Source organism: Onychostruthus taczanowskii, unplaced genomic scaffold (assembly GCF_017590055.1).
Source record: "Onychostruthus taczanowskii isolate IOZ18803 unplaced genomic scaffold, ASM1759005v1 scaffold8, whole genome shotgun sequence".
In the NCBI taxonomy this organism is placed as follows: Eukaryota; Metazoa; Chordata; class Aves; order Passeriformes; family Passeridae; genus Onychostruthus; species Onychostruthus taczanowskii.
The window spans coordinates 17,213,560-17,239,346 of record NW_024505892.1 but is presented as its reverse complement, the minus strand read 5'-3'; the positions used below and the strand labels follow the sequence as shown (position 1 = coordinate 17,239,346).

Below are 25,787 nucleotides of genomic sequence, written 5' to 3'. Positions count from 1 at the left end.
AAGAGACATTGCATCACACGAGTTCTTACTGAGAAGTTTCTGAGGAAGCAACGCAGACTTTCACTGCACAGTGAGTGCCTTCCCTGCTTCCCGCACACTGACTTCATCTCTCACTGTTAAAGAGCTTGGGTCAACATTTTAAAGATTGCAGTTGGAAATTCCATCTGCATCTACATAGGGAGACTTTTGACCATATCAAACATGAAGATCTCCTGAAGGCTCAAAAGTAGCAAGTCATCATTTGCACATGCAGTATTTATTTAACAATATGCAACACACTGATGTGACCGGGAAGTTAGTAACCAACACTAACATTCATTAGGAACTGAAATTAATACCAAGCCCCAACATAGCTCTAAGTCTTTCATTTAAATGACAAGTTCCCTTAAAATTGTCTGTTTTTCTCACTTGAAAAGCCATAGAATTATATTTTTTCCTACTACTGAGTGCTGTAGCTTGTTTAAGCCCATTAAGGCACACTTTTTAGCTTGTGGATCCATCACCAAGTCATCTGCAGACAAAAAACTACCAACTTGGAGACATGTGAAATTAATATTCCAAAATTAGTTGCTTTTTCTTAGGTAATCATCACAGCATAGTAAAGGTGCCAAGTGCTCACTCAGCCAACAGAACCCACAAATAAAACTGGAGAGGTACATCACAAACATTGCTCATGCTTTCTTGGTCCACCTACTAAAGTAAAGAAAGGCTCAATTCTGGTAATGCCAATGCTCTCTGACACACTGCCACCAGAGGCAGCTGAGGCAACTGCTGATGTATTGGTGGATAGGACCCACGTGCCGATTTTTTTTTTTTTTTTTTTGGTAGGGAGTGGTTCGAAGCCTCTGTGTCTAATCATCGAATCCAGACCACACTGGGCTGACTCAGCACATGGCACAAGAAGGGCAAGGGGCTGGCAGGCGTGCACTTGGGAAAAGACACACAGAACTGGGATGCCAGCCTTCACATTTGTCATCAAGAACTGGGCTGCAGAAGGAGCAAACACTTCTGGTAGCTACTTTGGACAATAAAATCTGGAAAGATGCAAGTTCCAAGGGTTTCCCTGGCCAAAGGGAAAAAAGAAAGAAGAAAAAAGAGAATCTGCCTTTCACTCTTCTCTTCTGCAAGGAGAAATTTGCAAGCATCACACTTTCTAACCTGTGGCTCAGTTCTGTGATTCTCAGTATCATTCTCCATCATCCAAGGAGTGCAAACTCTAGACCAAGAAGTCCATTCTCACAATGATCTTTCCCACCACTGTCTCCAAATACCTACTGTATTTGTATATACACCGTTTTACAAGACTTGTTTTCCTTAATAAATACAGTGTTGAAGATCTTGTGTGGATAGTCTCTAAGCATTCAGGAATCAGTGTTCTGAGCTTTTCAGGACAGGACCCTTCACACTTAACTGGTTTTCACACTTCTCAGAGGTGTTAGTTTCGAGTCTACTGCAACATGACTGTTTAACCAATAAGATCACCCTGTGATTCTTAAAGATAAAAAAGCTTAGTTCCATATTCATCTCAAATGAAGTTTAGTGTACCTCAAATAAAATTGGTAGTTTTGCTGCTCACCCTGAAACAACTGACAAATTAATTCTTTGTAATTTACTATCCAAATTCACAGTACTTTATTGCAATTACTAGTCAGATTTGGGTGGTGAGTATGAGTTAGTACTGTATTAAAAGCTGATACAAGGCCAGACTGTTACTTGAGATGAAGCCACATGGAAGAAGGGACAGAGAAATGGCAAAGATGCTCTCTACCTCCTTGCTACCACTGCCCTCTAGCCATTCAGGCAAGCTTTTGCAAACCTTCCTTCCTTGTTATAATTTATCTCACACTTGATCACATTTGCAGAAGGTTAGCACAAGCCTCAACTCTACCAAACCTGGTAGCAGAAAGCACACAACAGTACATACAGTTCCTGTCTTCTGGAATGGACCTGCACATGCCCTCCACCCTTCCTGCTATTAACTGAGCTGCTATAAACTTAAAAGTGCCACAAAACATAACACAAAACAGTCATGCCCAGAAAGAAAACAAACTGTATTTATTTTTGTTCTTTTCACCCTGTATTTTGAGTCTGAAAGGATTGTATTTACTCTCTGAAAGGGCATTTTTGAAGGGATGCTAAGTTTTTGAGTTTGTTATTCAAGCAATGTTGGCACAGAAAAAAGCTGTTATCAGAGTGAATACTCTTATCGCTGTACTGTGAACATTGCAAGGATTTGACAACTGCAGGATTAATTTTGCAGGAAGCATAACAAGCTGGCAGGCAGAACCTCTTGATTTGCCTGCTCATTGCTCTGCTTGTAATGCTTTCCCTCTTTCAAGCTGTGGCTAGACAGCAGAAATTAAAACATCACGTAAGTAAGACTTCTGTGATCTTTAAACTTCTAATGAACAGTAGTAAGTTCCAAGAAAGGCCACCTTTCCTCTCTCTACCAATTAATCCATTCAAATGGTTTGACCATTTAATCCTTGTCCATAGCTTTAAAGTAGAACATAAGGAAGCAGCCCCAGGCTGAAGCAATAGGACTGAACTTAAGTTACTGCAGGCTGCATCAACAGTGTCAAAGGCTAAAAGAGAAGCTGCAGTGCTGAGGATGATGATGGTCAGTAGGATCCAGGAACTGCTACACACATCCACACACACAGATGGGCCACACACATCTCCCCCAAACAGTGTTTTGATTCTCAATAAAGCTCAAGCATACACCATGTAAGTAACATGAACTGATTAGAGCTTCAAAAGCACTTTTAGTCTTCAGAACAAAAGCTAACAGTCATAAAGAGGCAAGAACACACATTTTTCTTCTTAGATATTTTTTTTATTTACATATAAAAACATTTAAACTGTACAGTATTTACAGAAATTTCATTACAGATTTCAGCCCAATGATGGCATCCATTTAGAGAATATAGAAAGAGTATTAATAAACAAGAACTTCATAGTTAAAAGGACTGAACTACAAAAAACAAAAAACAAACAAAAAAAACCCACACACTAAAAGAATCTACACAGATCACCTTTTCCTAAGATAAAAGGTGCTTAGTATTTGGCTTGTCATTTTGGTTGTGTGTTTTTGCTTTTTGGGTTTTTGGTTTAAGATGTGCTGAAACTATTGATTTGAACAAAGTACAACATCTCCTACTAATATTCGACTGTTTACATGGAACCACTTCAGAGCAACGGGTTATTTCTAACCCTGAGAAAAGCAGGTTTTCTCATGCAAGTTTCTTTTTCTGCAATCTTCTATGAAGGATTTAAAAAAAAATATGTGCATCTGTTCCACACAACTGTCTTGTTTCCACACATGTCAGTAGACTTGACAATTTTTTTTTAAACTACATTATTGACTTATGTGGAAAACCACACAAAAGCAGATTTGATGTTTCTGTGCCAGCACACAGTACTGCCACAATACCTCATTGTTAACTGCAGATCTAATAATAAAAATTACAATGCCCACTCAAGAACAAGAACTAAAGAAGTTCTTAGAAATGTTGGCAGGTATGAGGCCAAAGTTTTGTGAAGTTCTCTTTCACAGATATAATGTTTTGGAGTCTTAACTTATCACCCAAATTACCTTGAAGTGAGAGGAAAGGAGGAGTACTAAGCAGCCAGGACAAGAGTAAAAATCAGCTGAAAAAGTTAGAAGAGGCAAAACCTTTTAAGTGTGTTATACTGTATAGGCCTACAAAAGGCATGAATATTACATTATTTTCAATGTATAAATGTTAGGCACTTCCACATTCTGGATCAAGGTGCTGTGTATGAATACTCAGAAGCTCAAGCAAACTACTTCATCACAAGAATATTAATTAATTAAACAAACTCAGGTGAAAATTTATAGATAAATACTGCCTGACAGGTTGCCAACGACATTGCTCAGATAGTTGGTATTACAGAACTGCAAAAGCAAGGCTAACTAGCTGTAGCTGGAAAGGCTTTCCATTCCCATCCCAAGGAATCCTCACACTGCAAACTGCTGGATTGTATCCAGAGATTACCACCACGACTTGCCCTACTCTTAGGCTTTCAATACCAGTACTGGCAACTGCTAAAAATAGGACTGGTGGTAACAGAGCTTACTGACCCAGAAACACATTTTGTCTCACTGTGGCCTCACATTTTCAGCTAGTCACAGCTAGTAAAAGAATCCTGCACCCTTAAACTTCTTTATTTCACAACTACAAAAACTCTAAACTGGCCTGAGCAATTTAAACATCTAAACTATCCCTGTGCCACTAGGTAAGTATGCAGCATACAGAAGACTGACTGCAGGGATGGTGCTAGTTCAGTGGCTTCTGTGTTTACAGCTCAGAATTTTGATTTAAAAGTACTTAACCTTGTTTTATTTCAAGAGTAGGTCTGTTGTACATATATGTGCTATAGTACAAAGCACTCATACTGCTGTTCTTGATTTTCAGCTTCTAAAATAATACCACCGTTCCAATATATGTGACTATCTGCCATGACAAATTTTTCCCATATGTTATGATATATTTTTGTGTCATTTCTTATTGATCTTAACATCGCTGTTCTTAATGATTTCCTAGCTCCTGGCTGGGTCCTTTTACTCACATTTGACTCTGTGTGAATTGAAAGATTCAGAAGAATGTACAATGTAGTTGTATTGCAGGGTTAAGAGAAAAGAACTGGAGATAGTAACTTGGTTTTAAAATGTGTCTATCTGCACTCCTCTTCCACTGTGTCAGCAAAGGAAAATATTCCAGAACAATGAAATACAGCTCACACAAATCTAAGATGCTAAATCTTAGTTCTAACAGCACCAGGGTTTCCTCATGCACTGCTAAGAATTTAAACCTAATTTTAAAGAAATTACATGCTTCTGACAGAATCTTGGTTTTGTGGCAGATATATCAAATCCAACAACTGCCAGAGCTAATTCCTAAATTCCTGATTTTCTTGGACAGCATCACTTTTTTTCCTTTTTTTTTTTTTTTTTTTCCCCCACAAAACTGACAGAAGGAAAATAAGCTACCAAGTGCACGGTTAAATACTCTGAGCAGTTGCAAAGAAAATACTCAGCAAATTGTCTGGTCAGAAACTTCTTCCCAAAAAACAAGACTAATCTTACAGTTTCTAACGTTCTCTTTATCCCTTCAGAGCAAAGTTTACCTTAAACACTTCTCTGACATTTATAAATCCCTGAGGTATTTACTGCAATTCATATTCATCAACAAACCTCCAAACTCAGAAAGAAATTGCATCAATTCCAATCTTTGCACAAGACACAGCTGCTCATCTACTTTGTAGACAGCCTGCTAGGAGCTTCAGTGATAAACCACATCACTACCTGGAAAGTCAGTTCAGTTGAAGTTTCAAGTGCAATTAATGCTGATTTTCAAAAATCCTACTCGTAACACCAAGAGTGTTATTTTCTGCACCATGGGGAGACCTACACACTGGTGCATCCTGAGCAGTAAGTCACTAAGAGCTGCCTTCTAGGAACTCAACCCAGAACAAGACATTGAAAAAGTTGCTAGGCGGTCTCATTATGTTTGAATAGAATGCAGAAACAAATCACAGCCAGCTAACAATTATTAATTGGGCTTTCCATGACATCATAACTACAAAATTCACCTGCTTGATTTGGCTTTTCCTAAAATTATCAAAACCCTGGTAACCAGTCTGTTACCTTCCTGTGTAGTAGTGATGGGAAAAATTACTGTCTTTAAATCTTTTGCACCATTGTGCACCATTATTGTCTTTAAATCTTTTGCACCACTGCATATATCAATATCTGATATATACAAGAACGGAAGCACTCCCGAAACTCCTGTATAAAGTAACTTCACCTTAAGAGTACTCATGCCACTGAGAAATGTACAGACAGAAGTACTATGACTGTACTGGTTTTCCTTTAAAACCACCTGCTGTAACACGCTAACATTTCTGATAACCCTATAGAAATGTATTTTTAAATGGACCAACTTGTACTCGTAGTGTGTTTTTTTCCCTTCATTAATAATTTGCCATAAACATTTCCTACAAATAGAAAATACCTATCAAATCTTGATTAAAGAGAAATAAATTGATTGCATGGATTTCAATATGAAAAAAATTACATATAAAAATACAAAATTCTTATTCCTCAGTTTTCAAAACTACAACTCTATGATACAAAATTCAGAAGGCTGTCAGATGACAATAAAACTTACGAAGTACAACTTAATCACACTATTTTCCTATTGTCTTGAGACATATTTTCAGAGGGTGACTTTACGTAGTTCCTGAGTTATGTTATTAAAACAGGAAATTACAGTGATTTTCATCCTGCTAGAAAACATGCTTGTAAGAAGTTCTATTAATTTCTATTTAGAGAACGTATTGTTCTAAAAATTAGGATAAAAGTATCCCAGAAGAACCAGGTTTTTGAGTTTTGAGGACATTTTCTAAAGAATTTGTGCAAGCACCCACTGGACTTTTTTTCTCAGTGATGATCAGTCAGCTTGCTAATATGTTCTGCCAGAATGCCACTAGGTGATCTAAATGGGTGCTGCTGTACTGAAGTTAACAGCAAAGACTACAATTTCACAGAATTGTTAGGGTTGATAGGAACCTCTGGAAATCAACCTCTGGAAATCATGCCAACTTCCTGGCAAGGCAAGGGTCACCTAGAGCAGCTGACACAGGAATGAGTTCAGGTGGGTTTTGAAAGTCTTCAGAGAGGGAGACTCCATGATCTCCTTGGGCAGCCCCTTCCAGTGCTCTGCCACCCACCCTCAATGCAAAGAAGTTCTTCCTCATGTTGAGGTGAACTTCTTATGCTGTTAGTTTATGGCCATTACTTCTTACTCCTTTGACATGGAATCAAATTCTTAAGAAATACAGGAAGAGCTTACAGACATAATCTTATTTAAAAGAAATAAGAGCACTTAATTTAATATAAAATACTCTTCAAAAGAAAAAGATAAGCAAGAGCATACCTCCAGTAACAGTAAAAACTCAAAAATTTCTTGCACATGTCTATCATAATCAAGTGAAGGATTTCTTAAGCATTACGTTCACCTAATTTTGAACAAGATTTGAAGCAGAAGTGAATAACGGTACAGCTGCTGTTTTACAGTCAATGGCATGTTTTCTATTGAGTATTGTCAAAAAACACAGCACTATTGGAAATAGGAAATAATGAGTTATATCATATATGAAAGCATTCTTAAGGTGGCTATTATGAAATTTCCCCACACTTTTTATGCCATTTTCAGGTACTATTTTCAATTGTGTACTGATCAGAACAAGTACAACTTGTTGACAATTTAACCCAGACTTTCCATAACCTTCAGTAATGCTCTTCCTTCTGAGTTGTGGTTAAGCACTTCAGTTATCCTGGCTACTCAGTTGGCCTGTAAGCATTCACAGGCTGTTCTTCACCAACATCTATCATCAACATATCCAACGGAACATGAGGCTTGTCATAGCCAGAAAACTTGAAGCAGCTGCTAGGAATGACTGTTTGCGGTGTTTCTGTGGGAGGCATCTCTGATCCTGAAGACTTACTGCATATATCCATTTGGCTACTGTTAGAAATGAAGTAACTCTCTTTTCCTTCACCGTTTTGTTCATCAGCATCAAAAGTGATCTCCTCTGTGCTTTCCTGCACAGGTACCTCTTCTACTTTGGCTGGTGCCTCTGCAGAAGGGACAGAAGGTTCTCCATCACAGGAATTCACAGGACTAACAGTTTGTTCTTTTGGCTCTATCTCCAGCAAGTTTACTTCTCCATTCACTGGCAACTCCGAGTGGCCTGATGTTACAGGTATGTACTTCCCCTCTGATCTTGGTCCTGCTAAGGTGCCTGTGTTCAGGTTTCTCATCACACTGACCTAAATGGGGGAAAAAAACCCAACAAACTTTGAGTTTAAAAGTTGGAAAAATATGTAAGTTGATAATAACAAATTTAACATCATTATAACCAATTCCAAAACAAAACTGCAAAATTAAAATCTGGCACAGTCACTGGCCTATGTCCATGAGTACAACTGTTCCAGTAACACTTGTATGCAAGATCTCAAGAATGTTTACTTTGGGCAAGCACATTTGCAAGGATCAATTCCATTTCATGTCACCCACTACACTGTGAAGTTTCCAACAGGAAAACAGCAAAAGACGACGATGTAATACTCTTCAGCTGGGGAAACTTTTCATACTCTATAGCTAATGAGTGTAACTTACAGTGCCTGTGATCATTTCTGGCACCTGTCCCAACCAGGAGGGAAGCGAACAACACACCCAGTAACTGCTTCTATGCTGAAGTCTCTCGACTTATTTCACAGAGCCACTAAGCAGTCCCTCAATGCTGCAACAAACTTTCATGTTTCACTTTGAAATCCCTCCATAGGGGGATCATATGAATTCTTTCAATGGCCAGGCCCCAGCTTGTTTTCAACAATTACAATATGCCTTCAGGCTGCTTAGATTCTTTAGACTTTTTTTTAAATGTATTTTCAAGAGTACATACAAATGAAAAACAAAGGAAGGTTAACTTTCAGTGATTTGATGGTGTTCCCTAAAGACAATAAAATTCCTTGGGAGAAAGAGTTAATTGTGTACTTTCACAGATTTCGTAATTCACTACGTATGTGTATCACACAATATCAAGTACTACAGATCCATTAATTTCTTAATAAAATACATAATCACTGTTTTTTCAGATACTTTGTAAAAAAAATAATCTGCCCGAAAGTTGAGATGGAGGAAAATTTGGAAGAAAGAGATGCATACAGGAGAAGGAAAGATGAAGTAAAATAACATTAAGAAAAATTACAAATAGACACAAAGAACCTCCCAGTCTGTACTAGTGTAAGAACTGAGAGAGCCATCAAAACCAGATGATCCAATCTGACTCTGCTTTTCAAGAGTGTTCTCTGATTAAAAGGTTGTGAGACTGTAGCTTTACACTCATACCTTCAGAGTGTGCTGACTTCATTAGAAACTGCTTTCATCTCTCACTTCAGTCTGATTATCTTACCCCTCAGTAGCCCTGACACCTATTGATGGTACTCTGTGGCTAAGGCTGGACCAATAAAAGCATTACAATTTAGGAAAACCAACCAGCCAAACAACACTGCAAGTCAAGCAAACACCCCCTGAACAGCAGTTACTGGTCACCTAAGTTAGTTTTACAAACAGCTGTGTGAACATCTCTAAGGTGAGACAATCCCCTGGGGAATCAAGGGTTGCCACTGAAAAGTGCATTCAGGTGGCTCCTGACACACTACAACCAGCTGCCACTCAACCATCAGTGCCTCTGGATCTTCATTTTCCGTTACGGAAACAGAATACTACATAAAGAATATCCAGAGTCATTTCCATGAGAATTCATGGAAACCACTCATTCATAAGAAGCAGATGCTTAAAAGTTAGTTGCAAGTAACAGGTAACAATCAATAATGGGTAGACACTGAAAATGTCAAGAACACCTTAAAGGATTAATATACTTTTTGAGAATATCTTTATACAGGTATATTGGATATATATCCAAAATATTGCGTACTTATGCTATACAACACTGATCTTAAACGGACCAGCATATATAGTTTTTTGGAGTGGGGGTTAACAAACATCTGACTCCAATAACCACACAGCAAGTGACAGAAGGTAATTCTCTTTATAAGGTGGAATACTTGAATAACGTGAATTACAACAAAGTATTACAGAAACCACAGTCAAAAGCTGCATTTCCAGCTTTCCATCTCTCCCCATACTAGTACATGCTAAACTGAAGTTAAAAACAAAACCCAGTGAATTATTGTTTCTGTCCTTTAGGATTTCACACAGCTCTAAAAAATCACAATCCCAAAATGTGTTAAGGGATCACCTTGCATTCTACACAGGTCCAGCATTTCACAGTGAGCACTGGCAACACTTGTAGACTTTGGGGATAAAATATTCTCTGTACAGCTACATCCAAAACTTCTCAAAAAAGGAAACCTATTTTTCTCTTGACAAGTTTCTGACCAAGGCAAGATGGTGCAAAGACACTCCTATTCCCATTCATGAAAGAAGGAAGCGATCAGAAGAAAAAACTCCCGTGTGGTTCACGGTATCAAAGGTTTTTTAAAAGTCACTGAGTCATGACAACAAGACAATTTAACAACTCATGCAGGTGTTTCCAGCTTCAAAGATAAGAATCAGTTTATTACAGTAACTGAATGCTTATTACAGTAACATTCAAAAGATCTTAAGTTACAAGGGTAATTATGATATGGTTGCTATTTGAAGAAAAGTATTTACTATAGATAAGTTAATATTTTTCTTTTATTCACATTACCTAGCAAACTGACAGCCAGTAATGGGTATCAGTAGTATTTCCTGGCATGTGCAGGTACTCACATAACTTCCTGGCTTCAATAACAGCACCTGAGCTTACACTGTCTCAACAGACTAGTGAAACACACTGCTGAAAATCAGGCTCAAAGACACAAATAACATGTTCCAAGGAATCTGTAACAGCTAAGGTAATTACCAATTCTTTCTTAACTTCCTTTTCTAATGATGTGTCCACCTGTGAATTCCAAGTAATTTTCAGGTGCACATTTCATGAAGGAGAAATTGAGAACTCAATTTCAAATCTTATTAGAATGATGGCAAAAATCTTTGTGGGCTTTGCATGCTTCCATACAGCATTAATGCTATGTAGATTTATAAAGAGAAGATTATGTTACTGCCATCTAAAGATGCTCACAGGAAAAAAAAAAGTTCTCACAAAAGCAATGAAGCAGCTTCTCTCTTGTAAGATGATCATTTTTGTGGCAAGTGTCAGTCAATATTTGCAGGAACAATTAGTTTCCCCACATCAAAAATATATGTTGTATAACCAAAGAGCAAAGCGTTGTCATTCCTGTCAGAACCAGAAAAACCACTAGCAGAAAACAGAAAAGTACGTTTAAGTAAGACTCAACTTTCACTTTTCTCTTGAGAGTAAATGTTTTCTACTCCCAAAAATATTTGCCACAATTCAAAGATAAAAGACATTGAAGAAAAAGACAAAGAAGTTAAAGCAGAGAGAGAGACGCCCACAGCACATCAGAAAATTATGGTCAGGTTCCTTTAACAGTGGTTAAGCCCTTATCACGTATCTTAGAACAAAAATCTAGTACAGGATCTAGTGCAGGACAAACTGCAATGCCTGAAGACAATGAGTGGAAAGAGACAGCCTCCTGTGACACTTTTTGTAAGATAAATGAAAGGGAGTTGTAACTACAGCTGAACTGCTGAAAGACCACATTGCTTTGATCCAGGCAGAAGACTAACATGATGTTTTGTAAAGGAATCTGTCCCATTTCACATATGCATATTCCTGGCAGGATCCTACTGTTTATAATGATGTTTAAACATTTAAACAAACATGCTTTCTAATGAAGACAATCATTCATTGCCTATATCAAATGACAGCTGCACTGTGGAAGTAGGACCAAGACATGACTCATATGTAATTCTTGGGAGTCACAAACAGCATAGAAAAGACAGTATAAAAGCTCTGGAGCTCTAATTGTCAAAGAATTTTTTTTCTTTTCTCTGACTATGAAAGACTTGCAAAGGTAGCTGCTTGCTGTTTACTCTTTCTCATTTTCCCTTCTGTTGGAAAACTCCAGGTTGCTGGAAGTCACTCAAATCATCGATGTTTTCATATCTACTTAAAGGTGCCAGGAAGGAGATCACAGAAAAACAGCAGTCCTAAGGTAGGAAATCTTGCCCAGCCTTTTAACAGATAGAAAAACTCCCTAGCAGTTTTATTTTCAAGCTCAGGTAAGGCACAATGATGATAACCTGTACAGAAAGAAATGCCTAGTAGATATTCAAAGGTCAGTGACAGGGAACAAGTGCCATTAAGTCTATAGAGATAATGTAATATAATTAAACTTATCGTTCATATTAATTAAATTGTTTGTACTTTTAATGATTAACCATAAAATAATTATGCTTAAGTAATTAATTGCTCATTTTACATTCTCACAGTATTCACATTACCTATACTGAAACTATGAGCTCTAAAACTTATATTTGTCATTAGAACTTCATTGGAATAGGCAGAAATACAGAATACCCTGATTTGGAAGGGACTGACAAGAATCAGTGTCTAATTCCTGACTCCACCCAGGGCAACCTAGGTGTTAAACCACACATCTCAGAGCATTGGCCAAATGCTTCTTGAATAGGATTTGGGCAGCGACCACTTTGCAGGGAAGCTTGTCTCAGTGCCTGACCACCTAGCTAACAATATTTATAAATAGTTATAGGCTTCATTCAGCTCCTTAGCAATAAAATGTGATGTAGTATGTGAACCATACTGTGGTACTGGAACCTAGGAACCACAAAGTAACATCTAGCCCAGTAAAATGAGAACATGGGCTCACACAGGAGTTTCTACAAGGTAAGCTCAAGTGTGAAGTTGGAGCATGCATCAGGAAGCTCACAGGTGTTAAGGAGCACACATTCTATTTGTGTGATATTTGCTTCCTAATCCTTTAGATGAGATATCACAGTGCTACTGGAAAGCCAAAATAAATGTTTCCATTGAGCACAGCACTGTAATCCTGCATGAGCCATCTTCTGCTACAATGAATGGTGTTCACAGAAATTACTGTTGCATGTACGTAGGACACAAAGTTACATATTCAGACAAGTACACCCTGGCGTGAACACGACAAAAAATCTGCAGCATCTGCTTTGGTATTGGGGCCTAGCTGGAGATGTCAGAGAGATTTCTCTCATCTATTTTTTAAAGCCTACAGTGTGAATGTCTACCCCCAAACTAGTCCCCTGGCTCCATCACAGTCCATGGAAAGAAATAGGAATTTTAAAAAGCATTTTTTCTGACCAGAAGTGCACATAATTTCAGAACAAGATGAATCATCTTGTCCACAAGTTGATGGACTAGATCACTGCTTTACTACCAGGGGATCGCCTCTGGCTTGATATCTCCATTTAGTCAGAGCAATCTCGCCTCCTGATATTCTATTCTAAAGAACACAAATTCCAGAGGAATCTTGGGCATTCACTATGGAGAGGTCATTTTAAAGGTTTTGAAACTGAAGACCATGGAATCGAAGATTGTTGTCTACTCTCTATATAAATGAGACTTCCTCCATTCCTTGAGAAGATACCCATGCTGTGATTTCTGTTTACTACTTCCTCAGGTGGCAGCTCTTTGAAGTTGTGGTAGTTCACTTTTTGTGACTAACACAACAGGAGAACATTACAACAGTAGTTCTTAGATACTCCACTCTGGCCTGATATGAAACCAAGGAGTACTGCTGCTCTTTAAGCAACATCCACTCTGTTTCCTAAGGATGGCTACAGGAAGTTTTTAAGATAGAGCAGCTGTTGACTTGTCTTCCTTGTGACTGCTCAGTGTGAGAACAGACTTACGCATGTCCTTCTTCCCCCTTCCTGCAGAACTATAACCCCCTCCCCCTTACTCTGCACATTACAAATATTGTAGCAACTAGCAGAATTGCCAATACTACCATTTAATGAAGGAATCTAACAGCTCTTGTGACAGGACAAAGGGAAATGCGTACAAACTGAAACACATGGAATTTTGTCTGAATGTAAGAAAAACTGTGAGGGTGGTTTAACATTGGAACAGATTGCCCACAGTAGCTGTGGAGTCTCCTTCCTTGCAGGTATTCAAAAACCATCTGGATGTGCTCATGGCTAACCTGCTCTTGTGCTTGAGCAAAAGGCTTTGGGTAGATGACCTCAAAAAGTATCTTCTCACATTAGAGATTCTATGGTTTTGTGTCTCTGCTACTAGAGTGAATACAAACCTGCCCAGGTATGCACACGCTGAGTGTTTAAGAACCAAGTTCTCAAACTACTGCTACTTCAGCCAAAGAGAGACTGAAGTCTAGCCCTAAAAAACTGAGAAGCATCTGATAGCAAAGGCTATCAGAACATTAGACCGGCAAAAATTCTAAATATCTATGAGACCATGGGAAAAAAGTAAAAAAACCCCAACCAAACAAACCCAATTGGCATAAACATACAGTAGTTACAGAACTTACCAAAGACTTAGGCAGCTGTATGTTGTTCCTCCTCAGCTTCTTGCAGCCACAATATACTGTCGGTATTACCGTCAAGATCCCAATAACAACACACAGGATGATGATACCATATGTACCTAAGAAGTTAAAGCAAAATCTACTAGGAATTTTGGAACAAGCCACTGCTGTATCATTTAGAAGAATTTCAGAAATTGTAATAGCTCAGAATGCTTAGCTGTAATGTGTGAATTTGTCAATCTACTACCTTTTTTCACTCAAGAAAACTTAATCCATAACACTTTTATGGAGTAAATAAAAATTGGAATGACAGAAGCTTTTCAGTTTATATAAACATAATCACATTTTTATAGAAATAAAGGAATTTTGCAATTAATTTTTTGTTCCTTAGAGATGACAGATGGGGATAATGAGATTTGTACACCTTCTATGTGATAGCATATTAACTGACATAACTACACAGAGTTTATGTACAATAAAAGTAAAATATGATATCTTCCAAAACACAGAATTGTTAATGATTACAGTAGGACTCCACTAGTCTGACTCTCCTTAATGCCCTCCCTCATCCAGCTGCTCCTGTGCGTTCAAGAAGACTGCTTCTATCTATTTAATCTCTTTGCTGAAATTACAGGCCATGGTGAAGTACAACCATATGTTTGTAAGAGGTTCAGAGATAAAAATTTGGGTCACTATTTGCCTTTTGTTCTCTTCTATTACAAAAAAGACAGCAATACCTTAATTTAATGACCACAAGTTTATAGCTGCTTCCAGTTAAAAGTATATACACATTACCCTCAGTGATGAGGCCAAGCAAAAAGCTAGTTGCTAGAACAGACAATGCCTATGAAAACCATATAGCTCAGTGAATGATCCATTTGTGATTTTGTAATCACACCAGTGTTCATGTGCAATAGAAACAGGTTTTGTAATATCAACACAGGAAAAACCCCCCCAAAAAAATTCAGGGTCATTTGAAAAGAATACATTATTTGTAAAGGTCAGAACTGTCCAAGTGTATTTGGAAAAGACTGACTAAGCTTTTCCTATTTCTTCCATTCTCCCAAAGGCACCCCAAGCACCAAATACTTGCTAGATCAGATCTGTCTTCAGATTCAGTATGTTCTTAATATAGCATTTGAATCCTCTTACTCAATGTCTGCCTGACAGGAACAGGAATGCATCTTTCCTCTGATGGAATGCCAACCATCAGAGAATCAAAAATTCCTATTGCTGAAACACAGTAAGTGGAACCTTCAGTAAGAACTGGGATTTTGAGGCTACACTTAGGCATTGTACAGTTGTCCTCGTACAGCTCTTCAGTCTGAAAAAAAAATGGAAGACATGTTATATCATTTGACTCACTATAACAATGTTACAGTATCTTCCACTACTTCAAAAAATGTTAAAACACTATTAGATGTGTTTCCTACATCACTCATATGCTTTCCAAAAGATGCATGACCATCAGGTTACTGGCTACCTTAAGATGTTATATTTGATCAGAGCATGGTATTTTCCAGCTAAAATTTCTGCCGTTCATAGTAGAGATTCACATTTATAAAACTTGCACCTTGATGCATATGAAAAGCTAACTGAAAGTAAACACACCTGCTGTAATTTTACGTGCCTTCACCCTCCGTGATTGCTAAATAAACTGGTATAAATACCTTGAAAGGCCATTTTCTTAAGTGAAATGTCTCTTTAGACAAATGAGAAGGGCCCAAGTTAAGTTGCTAATGTTTTAGCATCTATGCAGAAACAGCAGCATGTGATCCAGTAACACTTATCTTGTGTACAGTTAATGCAATAATCTAATTTTTGTTGTAAGCACTCATTTGGACAACTACAATACAGACCTTTCATTCACATATCTCATTGTAATGCACTCAACATTTTAGGTGCTCAACTGTTTTCTTGGTATCTGTTAGCTCTATGTGTCATAGGCATAAATCCCTTGTATAGGCATTTAAGATAAACAAGTGTTTTTAATTTTAAATTTTATTTTTGGAACCTACCTCATTTTTACTATTCCGAACAGTCACTAAGTAGGCAAGATGTGAATAAATGTCTTCAATACAAGAAAGAGGGAATACAGGATGGTGAATATCAACCATAATTTTATCACCATGTCTTGAGACATTCAGTTTTGGCGGTCCTATTTTTCCTGCAACACATTGCACCATTGCTATTAGGCCAAAGTTTTTAACATAAAATATTGTATCTATTGTTAGCTTTCCAAAATTTATCAGAGATTTGAGAAGAATTACGTCTGTTTCCATGCTGTGAATATTGCATAGCTGTGGTAAAACCTCTCTGTTGCTTAGAAGTAATGGAGGCATTTGGATACATTAACTAATCAGCTCCTAAAATGGAAACAGATTGTCCATGATGAATTTCACTGTTAAGCAATTTCACTTTCCTACACACATAAGGCCATAAAAATTCAGCTGACAACAGAAAATACTAACAGCAATTAAACATATACATGAATGAGAACCAAACACAAGATCCTGCTGACTAGATCCCACCATAAATCAGCTCAGTTAAAAACAATACTGCACTGAAACAAAGGCTATATGAAAAGCTAAACAAATCTCACCCATGAGTGCCATTTGGAAACTTTGGATTTCCCATGGCAATGGCCTGTGTGAATTTTTCATGTCTAATGGTCTGACTGAACACAAGTTTCTTGTTCAATGAGAAAAGGATTTTGTCTCTTTTCTCCATACATGGCTACCAATCTTCTGGAAACTGTCACACTGAGCATTACTACCATGACTTGTGTCCTTTTGTCAAACTATAGAAACCAGCCACTATTTCAAGTAAAAGGACTGTTGAGTGGGAACAGAATCATAGCAGAAAGCAAAGAGGGACTCCACTCCTTTGGCTCCAGAAATACAGAAATAGATAGAATTTGATAGAATCTCACGGGCCAGCTTCTCCCTGCAAGCTGTATGTTGGGAATAGAGCAAGCCTGGTAAGAAGACTCTTGGTCTTTCCTGACTCTGTTGCATTTCCTTTGCACTGCCCATGCAATGCCAGGGCCTGCCACACTGAACTGTAGACACAAAATTTACTTTTACAGTATTGATGTTGAAGTCTGATTTTTTCCAAAGCAGCCTGAAGCATTTATGTGAAGAACTAGTAACTCAGTTATCCAATTACAGCTCTTAGTATTACCTAGACACCTGAAGCTATCAGTTCATGGCATTCTAGTGTCAAGCAATACATTGCTACTTCAGTGATGCCTAAAGGTCCATGTTCCCCGGTGACAGTTTCCTACCATAAACTGGTGTCTGGAACATGGGAAAGATTCAGAGTGCACCATCAGCACCACCTTCTTGCTTTTAGACATTTTGAAACAAATACGCAGACACCAGAGAGTAAGAGCCAGCAAGTATCATGAAGTCCCTGCTAAGCAATCATCATGCTTAATTTCATCCTGGACTCCTGGCTTTAAGGTATTCCCCAAATGCAATGCAGTAACAGAGCAAAATGAATAATTACTAACTCTCCAAATTTTTGAAAAAAATTGCTAGGTTTAGTTGAGATTCAACTTACCATGCCTTTGCAAAATAAATTCATTTGCCTCAACATATTCAGACTGTTGTGACCCAACAACAGCTTTAACTTGAAGCCAGTGAGATGAATAAGGGTCACATATTTCCACTGAGAGATCACAAAAATGAGCTGAAGTGTTCACACAGGTTGAGACATTCTTATAGTGACCTAAACTGTAAAACAGATCAAGTAATAATTAACACAATTTCAACTGCACAATTCTGTACAATACACTGCCTGTAACAAAAAACTGTGAGGGTGGCCAGGACCTGGGAGGGCACAGGTTGATCAGGGAGGTTGTGGAGTCTCCCCTAGGGATATTCAAAAGCTAACTGGACATAATCATGGATGACCTGCTCAAGCAAGGGGCATGGAGAGATGACCTCCAGAGATCCCTGGATCAACCATTCTATTACTTGGCAAATTTTGCCTTAATTTACACTTGAGCAACCTTCATCCTACGTGACTTCACTGCATAGAAACAAGAGAATTTGCCATGGACTGACTACTTTTATGTGCTTCTAGAGAGTATCAGGTATAGGAAATAATAAAATAGTAAGAACTTACTTGTAAGGCTTGATTTCCACAATAAAACGAGGAGTTTCAGACATAGATGGGTACTGCCAATGCAAAACTGTTTTGAAATTTTCAGATGTTACTACAATCCCTGTTGGTGAAGGCACTAGAATGAAGAGAACAATTGCACTTTGATAAACATATCTTTGCAAACACAAGAACAGCCAAATGTACTTCTAAATTATTTGGAAAAGTCAACAGGCTAGACATAAAAATCATAAATACTTCCCCCAAATGAGCTAGTCTGTCACCAGTACAAACACTTATGAGCCCTGTAAGCTGATTTATTACTCACCTCTCCTGCAGAGACAGCTTTTGTCCTCTTTGCAACATCAGATAACCCATCTGATGGACTTTCTGAGGGACTCGCCCACTGAAAGCGAGTCCCTCAGAAAGCCTGTATGAGGTCCATAAGCAGTGATGATTATACCCCTGTTTGGCCTTTTACAGATATAACAGCAAGACAGGTTCTAAGACTTTACTCAAATTAAAGGAGATTAGCCCTGTTCCTGTAGATTTCTCTTGCTGTTCAGAAATTGAATTGGAGTGAATGGGCTAGGAGATGGTACCAGAGCTGGAGTATCAAGGCCAAAATACAACAGGCCTCCTAGGGTAAGCCTGGATTCCCTATGAATTCCTAACAGTGATGCTTCTACCACTCCAGCAGTATCTTCAGTAAGCTGTGATGACCAAAATAAATGACAAAACAAAACAGATGACCAGACTACAAACATTTGTAAGGAATTTGAACACTGAAGCTATAATGTAGTTCCATTTGAAGGAACACATTTGAAGTATACTTAACAAACAACATCAGAGGTAATGCAGTAAAGCAATCCAAAAATAAGAAGCAACACTGACAGTCTTCCACGTGCAGCAAGTATCTGTTTCAAGCAGCAACCTCAAAAGGGTATCAAGGGAGCAGCTGCAGGGGAAGGAATATTACAGGATCCTGTAAATGCTGAAGGCTGCCACATGACAGGAAGAGAAAAGAAATTAAGGTCACTCAACTGAATTAAACTATTGCAACTCAGCTTCTCGATGTCTGGTTTGGCACCCCTAGTATGCTCAATGTGGCTTTCACAAAACGCTAAGGGAACTCGTATTAGATCTGCTCTTGTTCACAAAGCAAGTACTACAACTTCACTCTGTATTTAGGGAAAGTAAACAATTTTCACATTCTGAGAACAAGACCACAAAGACAACACATTACTGAAAGTGATACGCTGAGACTGAGAGATTATTGACAACCACAAAGGTTTGATGTAATATAGGTCATTCTGCAAGCAGTACTGTGGTTTGTTTTAATAACAGCGGTATTTCAGCTATTGGAAAGAAAAGGAACATCATAATCAAATTCACAACCACAAGAAAGAAAAGGTGACAATTTGACAGAAGAGGTGTCAAGCACACAGGCGAAAGCACATAAACGTTACTTCAAATATGCACTTTTAAGTCAGTGAAGCTAGCCTTACAAATTTTTAACTTTTGTGTACTATTACATAAAGAAAAACCTGCTTAACATAAGGGGTTGACCTCAGAGCACTGAAGGAGGTAGCAAATGTTATAGTAGGACCCCTCCAACATCTGCCCAAGGCTTGGGGAGCTAGGTCCCTGCTGACTAGTTGCCAGAAATGCTGAGCCTAAAGCAAAAATTAATTCAATGCATTGGACATTTCCGAGATGTAAATATGAGACAGCCTTCAAAGGCTGATAGTTGCATCTTGTGCAAAACTGAAATTCCTTCCCTCATTCTGGCATTATTGTATACACATAGGAATCTGTCACCACTGCTTAAGCAAGCAGAATTCACCTGAAGTGCAATAATGCACGTAATAGAACAGGGCGTGATGAATCCACAACGCAGAGTTTGTGGTACAGCTAGCTGAGACAACAGCGGCCCTAAAAGCCACAGAAGTTCATTCAAGTCATATATGACTTTCAAACATCATTTAGGCACTGAAATACAGACTGAAAGCACAAACTGAAAGCTTGAAAAGACAAACTGTGAAAAAATAACAAGTAAAAATGTATTTTGAAAGTTTGTTCCTTTTTCAGGCTTCCATTAAAAACAAACAAATCCTTATACTCGCCAAGTGACACATCATAGGAAGACACTTAGAAGCCACTTCAACAGGCCAAGAGGGACAACAGTTTGAACTTTGCTGTAGAGTTTAGGTTCACTCATAATTTAAAGATAGGCAGCTGCAACAATAACCAGTCAGTCCCTTCTGGGCCCCTGACTGGGAGAAATGTGCCTTCCTTGCGCCAGCCCTGTCCTCTACCTACAGTTGTTTCAGCTCACAGATTCACAGAATATTCTCAGTTGGAAGGGACCCCACAAGGATCACTGAATCCCAGTCTTACGTACATGGCCCAAAGGGGGACCTGAGCTCACATATCCACTTAAACTACATCCAGAAAGGGTAGCAGTTCTGATGACTTCACAAATGCAAAAAAGTCACTCTCTGTAGCTTTTGCCACCCTTGAAGATGAAGAAAACAGAAAAAAGATCAGACAAATTTGTACTACCTTTGAATGCTTCTGCGGTACTCCGCAGCCATATGCATTGAAAAAAAAACCCAAACAGAAAAAAACATGGCAATAAGGCAACCAATACTCTGAAAGATGGATTCAGAAGGCAGCAAGTTAATGCTAAGGATGAAAATAGTACACAAAAAGAATTTAGCCTATCTCTGAAGGCTGCATTTCCTTAATTTTTTTTTTTTTTGCACCCAACTTGGGATTCAAAGGGTTTGAGATAACAGACTTGACTGGGATGTACTAGACTGAATTTACAACTGCTAGTGCTGTTTAGCTCCTGTGGCTTGCTGAGGCTCGCTTTCCTGACTGCATATTGAAGTCCAGTGCTCGCTGCTTTCACTGACTGCTTGCAGAACTGCTTATCACCTCTTCGTCTGGGAACATTCTTGCAACAGCCATGGTGATACATGTGGGCTGGCAAGTGGCCAGGGTATTGCCATATCACACCCAGTACATAGTGGGGGGAAGGAGGAGGAAGCACAGGACATTTGGAGTGATGATGTTTGTCTTCCCAAGAAACCCTTACCCATGATGGGCCCTGCTCTCCTGGAGATGGCTGAACACCTGCCTGCCCACGGGAAGCAGAGGATTAATTCCTTGCTTTGCTTATGTGCACAGCTTTTGCTTTCCCTATTAAACTGTCTTTAAATAAATCCATGAGTTCTCCAGCTTTATCCTTCTGATTCTCTCCCCAATCCTGCTGGCAACAGAACAAGCAGCTGCGTGGGGTTTGGTTAAACCTTGAAAAAATGGCCCTTCTAATTATTTATATCCTCACTTCAATCTGCTCTAAACCAAACAAAATTGGCCTGCACTAAAAGCAGAGTCCAGCCATCTGGGAGCTGGAGGAGAGTTAGGAGCACTGCCCAGCACCACAGGATCAAAACTGAGCAGGAAGAGGTCACTCAGCACAGGCTGCAGGAGCACCAAGCCCGTGCCTTGGGGAGGAACGGGCAATGTCTGTCAGAGCAGTGGTTCTGCCTCCTGCCATGCTCCCCTTCAAGGCAGCACACCTGGGTTAGTGTGGCCCCCTCACTTCTGGCAGGCCAGGCACCAAACAGGTCCTGCTCCTATCAGACTGCTGGAGGGAAGTTGCCTGTTGGTTGTGCTTGGTTGGGAGCCTGGGAGACTGGCAAGCACCCAAGAGCAAGGTAATGAAGAAATTTTTTATCTGCTAGCTGACTGGCTTTCTTTTAAGAAGCAGCAGCCACGAGGTGTATGTGAAAATGCTTGCATGTGCTCGCCTTGGCGAGCTTTCACTTATCCCTCCAAAAGAAACCCAGGACATGCATTTCTCTTGTAATGCCACTCCCATACCTTGATGGTACTTCCTTAAAAAATTTACTGAAAACAAGCTTAAATTCAAGTATCACGAATAAACATTATACACAGTAGACAGAGCATTTTTACAGCTTCTATTTACAAGAGAATTTCATTTTCTAAGGGATCAGAGGCTTGACAGTGTTCTACAGAGTCCTCAAAATCATTATGATAATCTCCACAAGGTTGTAAGCTGTACTAAGAAGATAGATAGACTGAGATCACCATCTTGAGAAAAACCACAGCAAGTTGCACAAGATGGACACCTAATAAAACAGATGCAATAATACAAGCTAAATATTTTTTTATCTATTTTATGAGTGTTCATCCCTTTTGTTATAGCTGAGAAGTGTTGTAATAGGTGATATCTAAATACAGCACTTTCTACCACCTAATTTGTTTTTGTTTGCAGCTTGACAGTAAATTGCTATGAATGTCAGTAATATGAATCATAAACAACAACTCAAGGCCACCATTATTATCACACACAACAGGAAGCCAGCTGCCTAAATGATCTATACGCATCCTTGGAAATGCAGCTTACAATGTGCAGTAGGCGCCTGAACTGCTACGGCAGCCTCTAAATCTTCTTCACCTTCACCACAGACCTTGTCTTCCACGATACTAAAATACAGACTGAGAGTTCCCATCAACAAGTGCCCAGCTCCACTGTGGAGTCAGAGGCCTATCAATGCAGGCACATTAGGCACCCAGCTGCAGGAAATGCAGGAGGTGTTCCAGCGGCTGCTGGGTTGTCTGGCTTCATTCCTTTTCTAATGAAAAGGGTGTCCTACAACACAAGACGACTGAACATTTCCTCATTACACACCAAGCCCTGATATATGTATTATATTACTGGCACATTGAAATCCCTATAAGATTTAAAGGAAAAAAAATAACCATACAACTGTTGCCATGGAAATTCTGGGCTCCTCAGTACAAGAGAGACATGGCGTTCATGGAGCAGGTCCAGCAGAGAGCTACAAGACTGATCAAGGAATTGGGACATCCCCATTACGAGGAAAGGCTGAGGGTGCTGGGCCTGTTCAGTCTCATGAGGAGATGACCAAGAGGGGACTTCATCAATATCTACAAGTATCTGAAGGAGGAGTGACAAGAAGCCAGCTTCTCACTGGTGCCAAGCAACAGAACAAGAGACAACGGGCAGAAACTAACACACAGAAAGCTCCACCATATCAACAGCATGAGGAGGAACTTCTTTACTATGTGAGTGACCAAGCACTGGAATAGATTGCCCTGGAAGGCTGTGGAGTCCCCCTCACTGGAAAGAAGATGGAAGAACCATCTGGATGCTATCCTGTGCCATGTGCTCTAGGATGACTGTGATTGAGCGGGAAAAGGTTGGACCAGATGACCCACTGTGGTCACTTCCAACCTGACCCATTATGCTATTCTATATGTGACAGCATCATAAACATGGTTCAGACTTCCCTTTCTACCTTAATTCTTGTAATTCAGCACATCTACTTGCATCAATATTATAACAAAGTAAGGACGTGTTATTAGTCATTACATACAAAACCAGCATTTTCATTCAACTAATACAAAGAATTTTCAATTAGAATTAATTCCCTTCATGATGCTTTTGTTCACTACAAAAAAAAGGGTTTACTTATAGTGGCTGTGACCAAGCTGAGTGCAAGTCACCAAGAAAATACTGCTGGAGTTTTCAAAACCTAACTCAAAAATACATTTTGCTTCTTTGAGCTAAGGGTTTGTTGCACTCGCATGCAAAAAAGTGAGCTTTCTGCTTCTAGGCAGCCTGTTACATGATCTACACCACAGCACTACTCTCTGTGCTTACAGAGATAACTGTTGTGCTGGACTAGGCTGGATTAGAGCAGGTTTATTTCACAAGTAACTTACTGGTACTGTGTTTTTTACCCTGAAAACGCTTATTACAATGTAGAAATGGCATATTTTACTAGCAATTAAAGCATGCCCTTAAAAGAGACTAAGTCAGAGCAAACAAGAAAATATTTAACATACCAAGCTATTTTACTGATCCAATGAGGAAAAAAATTTCCCTGCAAAGTGTGCCAGTTATAATCAGACAAGTCAAACAAACTGGATATTCAAAATGCAAATTATTAAGGGACAATAATTCAGGCAGATTACTGTTTTTAGCACCACTAGCCCAAATCAGACAAAGCTAAGCAGACTTCCAAAGCATGGTGTGGCCCATTATCAGGGGCAACCAAGTTCAGTCACTTCACCTGGGCACACAGCCAGCTCTCAGCAGTCTTAATAGAAATTAAATGCATGTTCCCTTTTGACTATTAGACAGCAATCTCTGCTTTTAATGAACTTTTCCAGTTCAAAATAAAACTAGTAAGCCTGACTAATTCTTTCGTAATTTACTCGCCATGCAAACAGAGACACAACTCTGTTCTCCTTCGGCAAGCCACTCCTCCCCAGGAGTGCTTGGCCAAAACGCGCGCGTCCCAGGCCGTGATCCCGATACCTTCTTTACACTCCCCAGCCCCGTGCTCCCCATTTTCGATCCGAATTTCCCAGTTTGGACATATGAAGTCACAAAGCACAGCACAGCAGGTCTGTGCGATGCTTTGCATGCCAGAATGCACGAACACCCGAAACAAGGCTGATGTCAGCAGCCCGCCGCCGGCGCGCCACCAGACGGCCTCCGGGGCCCGGCTGAACCGCGCACCCCAGAGAGCTCGGCCGGGGCCGGGGCAGCACGGCACAGCCCCGGGGAGCGGGGCTCCTCCCGCCGCCGCCCGGCCGCTCGCACTGCCCCGACGGTTCCCTGCGTCCGGCGGCCCCAGCGGCGGCGCTCGCTCACGGAGGGTTCCGGGACGCGGCGCGGCGCGGCCGGTGCCGGTGCCGGCGCCCCTCACGTGACCCGTGCTGCCCACGAGCCGGCCGGCCTGCCCGGGCCGCCCCATGCCCCCCGTCTCGCCCCGCCCGTTACCTGCGGGCGGCTGCTCCCCCTGGGAAGCCGCGCTCCGGCGGGGCGCCAGCAGCGCCGCGACAGCCAGGAGGGACAGCGGCACCCGCATGGCGCCCGGCGGGGACCGAGCAGAGGCCGCCCCGCGCACAGAGCGAGCCCCGCGGCGCTCCCACGCCTGCTCCCGCCCCGCTCCGCTGCGGCGCCTGCGCCGGGCAGGAAAGGGGCGGGATGCCCGGCAATGATAGTGCGGGGGCGGGCGGCGGCCCCGAGGTCACAGCCGGGCAGCGCCCGGGGGGCGCCGGGGGAAGGGGAGGAGGGGAAGCCGGGAAGCCGCGGGTGCCGCGAAAGCGTGGGATGGCGGCCCGGCTCCGGCCGTGCGGAGGATGTTGTGCTCCGCGATGCCTGCGCTGGCTTTATCAATGTTCTGTTTTAAGAACATTGGGCCATACCTGCCAGCCCTAGCCGCTTGGAAAGCACCGTCCAGCTCGTCATGTTGCGACTTGTGCTCGCTCCCCATTTCTTAAAAAACACGAGGTGTCACCCAGTGGAGTGTTCCAGAAACAGCACGCTGAATTCTTACATGTAGAGGAATCCTAAGTTACGCTGGGAGGCTTTATTCTTTCTTGGAAATAACCTAAATGTATATGCATTTCAAAAAATTGATGTTTGCCGAGCAGGATGGAGACTGCAGTTTTTGCCACCTTAGTGTTTCTGTGTCTCACATGCAGTGTCCCAATGCCAGGTAATTCTGCAGCTTAACCTTTCAGAGTCAAGGCCGCCCTAGGCCAGATGAGTAGAAGGACACAGAAG

At 40.4% G+C, this 25,787-nt stretch overlaps 1 protein-coding gene across 1 annotated transcript; it reads right to left on the bottom strand.

The window, feature by feature from the left end:
- Positions 1 to 3,103: 3,103 nt before the first annotated feature.
- Positions 3,104 to 25,160, bottom strand: IFNGR1 (interferon gamma receptor 1). Its single transcript, XM_041423682.1, has 7 exons — positions 24,999 to 25,160; positions 18,173 to 18,287; positions 17,606 to 17,778; positions 16,060 to 16,208; positions 15,194 to 15,365; positions 14,045 to 14,160; positions 3,104 to 7,858 (listed from the first exon to the last, which is right to left on the bottom strand). The coding sequence occupies exons 1-7, from the start codon at positions 25,084 to 25,086 to the stop codon at positions 7,367 to 7,369; spliced, it is 1,305 nt and encodes a 434-aa protein (XP_041279616.1). The 5' UTR covers positions 25,087 to 25,160; the 3' UTR covers positions 3,104 to 7,366.
- Between the last annotated feature and the right edge of the window lie 627 nt (positions 25,161 to 25,787).